General features: G+C 36.4%; 1 protein-coding gene across 1 annotated transcript; it reads right to left on the reverse strand.

Moving 5' to 3' along the window:
• Window positions 1-69: 69 nt before the first annotated feature.
• On the reverse strand, window positions 70-1,927 carry Cbr-cwn-2 (the record flags this gene model as incomplete). The annotated part of the gene is made up of 6 exons (XM_002633691.1): window positions 70-235; window positions 540-700; window positions 749-884; window positions 931-1,316; window positions 1,642-1,795; window positions 1,848-1,927. 6 exons carry the CDS (start codon window positions 1,925-1,927, stop codon window positions 70-72), a joined length of 1,083 nt encoding a protein of 360 aa, XP_002633737.1.
• Between the last annotated feature and the right edge of the window lie 8,367 nt (window positions 1,928-10,294).

Raw genomic sequence — 10,294 nt, forward strand, 5'->3', positions numbered from 1 at the left:
CGGGCTAAGATTTGGCGGGATTTTGAAAAGGTGGTCCTGAGTTAAAATAGAGAGATTTGAAGAGTGAAGTTATTTACAAATATCAACTTGTGTCATGTTATTACAAGTCTGACAGACTACTTTACAGCACCATTCGAATTTGCAGTTACACTTTGATTTGACCTCCTGTGTGTACGTGTTGTATCCACGACCACAACAAAGACTGTCACATCCTTCAGCTCCACTTGAACCGCGTCTGAAAATTTCATGTTTTGAATTAAAAAAAAAACTATTCAGAGCCAAGCAAAATCAGAAATTAGCTGCAGCCGGGCAGCCAATAATGCTCGAGTTTTCTAGCTCATATGCTTGTCCACGTGGACTCCACGGTTAGCCAAGCGAGACCCTTGCAAAAAATCCCATGCACCTTTAATGCTCAAAAGTGCTGAAAAGAAGCCGCATGGAATTTCCTGCAAGGGACTCACTTTTCTGGCCGTGGAGTCCATGTGGACAAGCAAACGGCCTAGAACTCCTGATTTTTTTTTCTGAGATTAAAAACTCACTTGCAAACTCTTCCTTCTGTTCCCAATGTTCCAGAATGTCTATCAAATCTACAGTAATCCGGCGAGTCGTCCATAAAAACTAAATCTGTTGGAAGTGCTCGTGTCTTTCTTTCTTTACTCGTTTCATCAGCCAACAATTGTAGATTTCCTCTATCATTTATCTGAATAACCAAAAACTATCAAAGAGCTTGAAAATCAGATAATTCTACCTGAACTCTAATTGCTTTATCGTATTTATTCCTCAAGATTTTTCCAACTTGTTCCATTGAAGGTAGCTGCATCCAACATGTTTTCATATTGCATGCTCCGGAGACTCCGTGACACTTACATTTCGGTTTTCGATGGCTGAATGTCATAGTTTATGAGCTATTCATTTATATCAGGTACCCACCGTTTCAATATTTTTCTTCCAGCTTCATTATTACGCCGATTCATCAAACTTCTTCCATTGTCATGATTTCGTTTCGGATCGTGCTCTTTTTCTCGAATATCAATAAAGTCTCTTGAGAACTTGTATCCATACTCCACATTATCTCCACAACCACCCCAACTCCAATCCGTCGGTACATTCTTTGGTTTAGTCTCATCAGAGCATCCACAGGAAGTAAGAAGTCCTTGTTTACAGCGTCTTCCGATTTCATGCGTAACTCCAGCCGACAGAATCGCATACGTGAATGCTGCCTCTCGAGTTGCCATTTTATGAATTGGGCCTAACATTCCAGTACTGTAATGGGTGGAACAATTCCATCGGTGACCAGTGAACTGTCGTTGGCATTCCTGAAAAATTGGGAATTATTAATGAATTGCCGTAACATCGGAATTAGAAGGACATCTGAAATAGAAGGGCCCCATCGAAATGTGCTGTTTGAATTCTAAAATTTCAGAGAAAATTTATTGGTTTTCAGCAATTTTGAACGAGAATTCACCGAATTTTTTGCTATAAAATTGGGAAAAATGAGCGGAAAGATATATATACCTCCTCTGATTGGAAGGCCTCTGTAATAGAAAGACCCTCCTGAAACAATAGAAGGACCTTCCTTCTAATACAGATTTTACTGTAAGAGTGGAAAAGCGAAGTGCACGAATTTGTAAATTCACTGACCTGTATAGCATTCTGAGCTCCAATGCTCACTGCTGGCATATGATCTTTGAATAGTTCACAGACTTGAGCCTGGCCTGGTGAAAGACCAGGTAATTCACATACTGGCTTTACATTGTGTCCAGCTAAAGCGGTGGATAGTTGTGCAACTGTTGACCTGGAATATCATTTAAAACTTGAAATTCAAGATTACGAAATGAAAAACGAACCACCACGATGCATCTAATAAAGATTGAATTTGTGATAAATTGAGAAGAATTAGAATCCAATTAATTCTCCTCGGAATCATCGGTGAAAAGAGAGGAGACGTCGTTCGTGACACTATCAATTGTGGCGATTCTGAAAAAGAAGAAGATGTGAAGGCGTGAAAAAGACAAAGAATTGAGTTTACAAGATTTACACTCAAAAGGAATTCGAGAAGAATTCAAAAAAAGAACAAAATGAAATCAGTTGAGTGAGACGGGAGTAGATTCAAAACAAAAAACGAAATATTTGATATGGGGGTTGAGTAGACCAAAGGAAAACAGAAAATTAAGAGGGAATGTTAGCTTTTGGATTAATGAAAAGTAGGGAGAAGGAAAAAAAGACATTTGATATGGTACTAAGAGAAAAGGAACCGTTTTTTAGAAGTAACAGAGAAGCATCAAAAACTAAATAAACTTTGGCTTATCTAAAGAATTTCAGCTGGAATTTAGGGGACCGCTGGATAACACCTATTTTTGAAAAGTTGGTTCATAGCATGCTTGTAAAATTCCGGCCCGGTCGGCCAGAGTAGCTGGTTTTTAAAAAAAATTCTTGTGAGAAACTTTTTGAATTCAATCTCAAATAAAATTTTCCTAAATATTCCCTCTTTGCAAAAGTATCGAAACTTTAAAAATTTATAAAAACTTCAAAAACTTAAGAATTTTGAAATTTCAGAATCTGACCTTGGCCGGTCCGTAAAAAGTATGGTTCCGGTCGGTAAAAAATATGCTTTATAGAATGAGTTCCAAATAAATAAGACGGGCTCCATGCATCTTGAATTAATTGCAGGTTCCTGATAAACGGACAAATTAGGAATTATTAGCTTTCTTATATATAAAACGCTAGAGGCGTCTGTCTGTCCTCTTGAGGATCTGCCGACTTTTGAAAAACGTGAAAAATAAATATAGATTTACGTGACCCTTCAAGAAAAAGTGAGGAGTGGAGCGGTGAACCAGTAAAAAATAGGTTAAAACGCGCCGAAGGCGCACCAGCTTGCTGGTATCCGATAAACCGGTAGAAAGTGCATCAAAATACATAAAACTGTTGCGTTCGGTGAAGCTAACAAGTCTGATAAAAACTGTAAAAAAGATTGGAGAAAAGTAAAGAAGAGGCCTAGAACGTTTTCTCTCTTTCTGCTCCTTGGGAGACACTCCCGAGAGTCAACAAGAGAGAAAGATGCGCAAATTTGACCTATAGATTATGATTATGCATATGAGTGCACACATGCAAACGTCTTATCACTCTCTATTATCAAAGAGAGAGAGGAAGAGAAATGAACGATTCCATGTTTAGCTCACGGAGCACCAAAAGTTTGAAGGACGTTGAGATTGGATTGTTGTTAGAAGACAATGAGAAATCGTAAAGTGAAAAGAAGAAGAAGACGAAGACAAAAGAAGAAAAAGTGACCAGGCGAATGGGTCATTTCTTATTTTTCAAGAAAAAGAAGACGTCATTTCAGCTTTTTGGAATTTGATACTTTAAAAGAAGTATCTGGCGATTCTTTCGGAAATCATTCACAAAAATATAATTGAGAATAGTAAAAGAAGACGTCGTGGGAGGATACGACGATTTTTTTTTTCAAAGTTTTTTGGGACGATAGAGGGTACCATGTATGTGGAATGTGAAGTTTGGAGCACGAAGTCAGTTCCAAAGAATTACGGTAATTTGAAAAGTTATTAAGTTCCTAAAAGGAAGGTTATTGAATTCAATAAAATAGAGTAAGAGACAAGATGTTGTGTCAGGAGGAGGAGGGAAGATGAAACGACAATATTGTGACTATTGGTGAAGAAAGAAGACGAGATGAAGAGGAGTGTGTTGGGTTGAGGGCTCAATAGGACGGGGAGGGGACGGGGTGGTAATCAGTCAAATCGGTGACAGACTAGGCTGGATGATAGATATTCGAAAAGTATCAAGATTTGGAGAGACGCAGATATATTCAAGGCAACAGGGAGGAGCATTGTGGAAAAGAAGACTAATTAATTGGAAATGACGAACAATCGAAACACAGGTGGGTCACTTTTTTTTCAATCCTAGATAAGATAGAGATCGTTTCAATTCGTTTTGAGTTATTCGAGTTCTAGGTTTTATGCGATAAACGTTCTTGTCGGAGTCCACTTTCAAGGGATGTATTGAACTCGAGATTAGATATAAAATATTATTCTTCCAAAATTACTATCTAATACCAGCCTGCTTGCCGCGCCTCCCTTCAAACAGATGGCTGGTGCGTCTTCGGCGCGATTTACCCTATATATTTTACGGTTTTTCGCTCCGCTCCTCACTTTTCGGTTTTTCAAAAGGTCACGTCAAATTATATTTAATGTTCAAGTTTTTCAAAAAATTTTATTTCTTATTCACGTAACGCAATAAATTAATAAATCAGTCAGTGTTAGGTCACGTCTTCTCCTTTTGTCCACGTTGGAAAATATTCCACATATTAAAAAAAAACTCGGGTTTTGTGAAATCCCCTCTTTTGACTTCATTGCTGGATAATTTTTACAAGTTCTTTCTCACTGGTTAGAAGCTCTTTGCATACGCTTCTTTTTGTTGATTCATTTCCTCTTTGATCTTTTGATTGATCGATTGCGAAAAAAGTACTGAAAGGCCCTAAGGGTCGCCATGTTTTGGGGTTCATGGCTAGGTGGAATCCACTGAACGTCCCCCTTTTGCAAAAGATTCAATCAAAGATTAAAAGAATATGAAATAACAATCAAAAGCTTATGCACGGCTTCTTACAAGGGAAAAGGAACTTTGGAAATTATCCAACAATGGTCCTCGGAGACCGCGGGCGGGGGACCCTTTCATGTACTGAGCCTCTACGTGGCGAAAGGGATCAACAGGCAAAAGTCTGGCTAATCAGTACACTATTGAAACTTGTTATTTTTCACAAATTTTATTGTTCATAAAAACCGTGTTTTTCAGTTGATTTTGACAATTTTCAGGAGGTCATATCTTGGCTGTCAGGTTTCCGATCACTTTGAACATTTTGGGAGAATGTAAAACAGACCTAGATTGAAAACTTTGGAGTTACATATTTTTTGGAAAATTCATAGTTTTTCAGTTATTTGCTGATTTCTGAAAGAGTTTTCAGTATAAGACCGTCTTTCAGAAATCGAAAATATAAGGATTTTTCAAAAATTATGTGAATGCAAAGTTCATAATCTAGGTCTGTCTAACATCCTCCAAATAGTTCAGAGTGATTGAAATTCTTAGAGACGACCTCCAGAAATAAACTGAAAAATATGTTTTTTGTAAATCTTAATGACCGGTACTGTATTTTCTAACTTTTCCTTGGAAACAGGACATTTCAGACGCGGTTCAAGTGGAGCTGAAGGATAATCTGGATAAAAATACATCGTATTACAGCTGGCTGGTGCACCTTCGGCCCGACCTAACCTAGTTTTCTTTTTAAATCTATACTTATTTTTCAAGCTTTTCAAAAATGGAAAGACTGACACCGGAACAGGCAGACGCGTTTTATATATAAGAATGATTATGGTTACATTTAGTACCCCACCTTCTTTTCCTCTTCACACTTTCTAGTATTTTCATTATGTTCATTTCTCAACATATCATATTCTGCTCATCTACCCCCAATACATCATCTGAATAGCCACGTGGCACAACATGCGACATATTCATCCCACGAATCATTTTCTATTGTTATGTCAACACCAAAAGGTGTGTATGAATCACACTTGTCATATTCTACCGCCACCCTTGTCTTTCTCATATCGTGTGCCGCCTGTTCTTCTTTTGCTTCGATGACAGATTTATTTGGCGGTGCACCTTCTACTCTCAAGAGCCCACGATTACATCTCTTTGGATGGGAAACGGGCGATGATGATGACGACGATGGATTACACACGATCGTGTTTATGAAACAGATTATTATCTAATATAAGAGGATACAATATCTGAAGAAAATATTATTTTTATATTTGTTTTCACACATACATTTATTTGTAAAAAAAATTATTAGAAGGTCCTCTCTAAACCGATAAATATGGCCTGATCAAACCCCGAAATAAAGTCTAAAAGTTTAACAACCTGGTTCAGGATCTGAACTTCAGATGTACCTTTGAGAAAAGTAGCGGACATTATCTACCGAACAGAAAATAGAAAATGCAAGAGTTCAGAAAATGAGAGGAACTATAACTTGTTTTCAAACAAGTTGTTGTTGGCCCCGCGACAATTTTCTGCTTCCGGTTTTACTAAACCCCAATCTGTAACATTTTCAGAACCCAAAAAGAAGTTTGGAATACTAGTTTTTTTAACTGAAAGAGGGACACGGACCAGAAACTTTTGTTGTATTATAGTAAGATGGTTGATTCCCATAAACACAGTGAAACCTTTTTTGAGAAACTTCTAGAAGATTTTTTTACTTCCCGCCAAAATCGACAATTCAACGTCTTTAATTTTCAGAACTTTTCTAAAAATGTTTTAGAGCTTCGCCTTGAAAATGGGCATGCAAGATACATTCCAAGCGGTTGAAGCTGACAATTAGCCTAACCGATTGCCGTAATACCTGATATAAAAGAGCACCACGCTGTCAAGTTTGAGCTGAATTATCACAATTCCTATAAGAGAGATAAAAAATGTTGCAAGTAGTGAAATGTTTGTGATATTATGATAAGCAGTTCATTAGTTGACCAATTTTTGATATCTTTCACAGGAACCGAAAAGGATTTGTTCAAAGTTGAAGGTCAGGAGACCTTTCTATTACAGTTTTTTTTTGAATTTCTTTCAGAATGAATTTGAAATATCAGTGTTTTCGAAAAACTCGAATCTAGAAACACAACCAAATTATTATTGTCATATTCAAAGGATAACTGTTTGACGTTGTTTCCATGAATCCCAAAGAAGGAAAAGAACGTCACTGTCTAGTCTCAAGTGGTTTTACTAACATGATCTAGTCTCCCCCTTGAATGTTTTCTGCTGTCATTTCATATTAAGAAGTTTTTTTGATGAAATCAAAACTCACCGATTTCAGTATCTTGAGCCAGGGTTGAGCCAAAATTTTTACTCGTTAAAACCGGAGAAAACATTAACTAAAAATTTTCGAAAAAAATATTTTCAATCGGTTGCTAAGTACGGGCAATTTTGTACAAAATATAATTTTAAATGGGAAATTGGATTATATTGAGAAATTCAACAATGTCCCGAGAACTTCCCAGAAAATCTGAAAAGCTGAAGGCACTTCGAAATTACGTTTATGTTCTGAAATAATTCTCATTTCAACCCGGAAGTCAAAAATCAGACTACTTTTCGGTTTTTTGGGTGGTTTTTCGCTCTGCGTTCGTGTTCATCGATTTCAATGGCTTTTTTTTTATTCCGAAATTCTAGGGAGCCTCGTGTTTTTTTTGTCTTTTCTGTACTCTTGTATTCCATTTGGTCGTTTGGCTTTTCCGGTGCACTGACGCATTTCCTATTTTTCTATTCTTTGTTTTAAGAAACCCTTGAAACCAATCTTCCTTCAGAAAACTTTCTTCCTGTCTAGCACTCTAGAAAATTACTTCTACTTTTATTTCCAGAGATCCAACTTTTTAAACCAATTTTTAGTTTGTTTGTAAATGACGACATTCATAATATGTGTGTGCCATCTCTCTATTCATTCATTTTAATTCAATTCAGTTTCTCAATTCAATGTAATTAAATTTCCCTTTTTCTTTTCTTGTTCTCTTTTCCATTTTCACAATTTTTTTTTTGAAAATGACTGACTGAGAAATTTCAAAGAGCTTCTACCGTCGCTGTTGGTGCAGAAAAAAGCGGTGCTGCTGCATTCTCTAGTTCTCTTTTTTCATTTTTCTTTTTTCCATTTTCGGTTCGAAACACGCAGACACGCATAGACGGGAAAAAGAGGGAGCAACTCTGGGCTCTCATCGATTTTTCTTTCTTTTTTCTCGCGAGCTCCCCGATTCTCTTTTTATGTGGAAGACGCTTGCACTTTTTTCTTTTTGGTCTTCTTCCCCTTTTTCATCTTTAAAAGTCTTGTTGTTTTGAGGAGAATGACTCGTGAAGTCAGTCTGACTATTATGCATTTCACATTGAGATGAATAGGATGACGTTTATGTTTCTCTTCGTTTCTGTGTTTTTTCCTGGATTTTGGGTGGGTTGGAATTAGAAAATTATGGGTTACTCCTGCTAGAATGTTCTTTCAGAAGCTCTTCGATTTTATAATAGTAGCAGAACGCAGAAGATTAAAAACCTTGGTCCTTTGAAATACTGTAGCCCAAATTAAGTAGCGTTAATTTTGTTTCAAACCATATACATGTAAACAATAAGGTGTCGAAAATCGTATAGCCTTCTGAAATATAACCCTACATCAGCAATAACTACAGTATACTTTAGTTGTCTGAGTCTTTCTCAACATCGAGAAAAACCCCGGAAACTCAGATAACAGCTTTTGTTTCTAATCTGAATGAGTTGACTTCGTGATCACTGACAAATTGTTCACGGCATGAGTAATTTCAGACAGATATGTTCCCAGACCTGTTTTTGTTCTCACCTTATACACCATAGCGCATAACTACCGGGATTCAAGCTTGTATCAGAATAAAACTTGAACATTGCTTTGTATTATGCTGAAATTTAGAGAAAAATTCGAAAAATTCATCAGTAAATTGGCGAAGTTTTGAATTATTTAATCAATTTTAAGCTGAGTTATCTCTAGTCAAAGTTGCTTCATCTCATAAAAACCACAGAAAGCTCGGGTAACTTTGTACAACCCAGTATACTCATTATTTCTGTTTTTTCGTATGCATTTTTTCAGAACTCCCAAAGATGGATTGAAAGTCTGAAATTCAAAAAAGGACAAATTAGAGATTACGGTAGCACTCATTTTCAGCTGTCTGTTTCTGAAAAAAAGTTGAATGTCATTTTTACAATTATTATATTTTTCACCTGATTTTCATTATCTGTGAATTTTTGAGCCTTTCGCAGGACAGAACATTTCAATTACAAAAAATCCTTTCCAGCTCAAAGTGCCGTAATTCAATTCCCAGTTCTGACCAAAAGTTTGGGCGATTCTGACCTATAATCCAGTACATCTTTCGTTCTCTCCCCCTCCTTTTCCTCTCTGCCTTTCTCATTTTGTACTATTTTCAAATCGGATTTTCCCTCTTCACAACCTCGAATTTTATAGTTACATGTACACTTTCTCTCTTCTTCCTCTTACTCTTCAATTTCCTTCTTCTGCTTATACCTTATTCATTCTGGGTCACGAAATGATATGAACCGAAAAAAAGACCTAAACACAAAAATATCTAACAAATATTTGCCTCGTTTTCTCGCTCGTTTTACTGATCTCTTTGCATTGAAAGTGAGTAACTTGAGTCTCGTTTTCTGCAACCCCAAACACTCTTATCACCACGTTATCAATTCCATGAATTTCGAGTCCGTACACTCATGTCGACACTGAAAAACTGTCATGAGTATCTAAAAAAAGTGATGTTCATTTCTCTTTTGGTTCCGTTTCTCTGTGTGGTCTCTCGTCTTTCAGCGCTATTTCCTACAGTTTCAGAAGCCAATTTACAATGGAAAAAGAGGAAAAGAAGAAGAAGAAGAAGAAGAAAAAGTGTCTATGGTATCGTCATTGATCTTTTTTCTTGTATCAACTGTTACGAGAAAAGAAATAAGATTGATGATGATGTCCCTCTTCTCCCCTTTTTAACACTTTTTTTCCAAGTAGTACTTTTGAGATGATAGGTTTTTATTTTCGTTTTCATTTGACCTTGATTATGGGTTCACTTTCATCGGATTCTCAGTTTTGAGGATCCATTCAAAAAAAACTTTGTGTCTAATAGTAAAATTTCATACGGTAATATTCTCAATCGCAAACCTGAGGGAATCCAAAATTTGGAAATTTTAGAATTTTTTTTCAAACATTCACCGAATTTTCGATGAAAAACTTCAAAAAAAAGCAAAAAAAGGGTTCCCTCTAATTGAAGGGCCTCCGGAGCTTCCTTGGAACAATACATAGAAGTACCGGCCCTTTTAATAAAGATCTTACAGTATGGGATTTTGATTTGTTATCACAGAAACACCGGTACTTGTCTACGAGGTTTTCAAGAATTCAATTTGAATAGGCGAACGTGATCTTCCATTTTTTGGCCATACATATAATTTACCAGACAATCCTTCCACTTTTCAAATCCATCGAATCATCTCCAGCCCATTTAAAGGGGGACTCCGACCAAAAATTTTTATTGCATTAAAATGTTCGAAAAGTTGTATATTTTCCCAATATTATAGCGAAAAAATTCGAAAAAAAATCCTAAATCCCCGAAAAATGGCGTTAAAAGCGAAAAAATTTCAAAAAAAAAGTTGCCAGGAAGGACGATTTTTTCGCAATAATATTAGGACAATACATATTTTTTGAAACATTTTAAGGCAATAAAAATTTTTGGTCGGAGTC

This window comes from Caenorhabditis briggsae (assembly GCF_000004555.2).
Source record: "Caenorhabditis briggsae complete genome, chrIV, whole genome shotgun sequence".
In the NCBI taxonomy this organism is placed as follows: Eukaryota; Metazoa; Nematoda; class Chromadorea; order Rhabditida; family Rhabditidae; genus Caenorhabditis; species Caenorhabditis briggsae.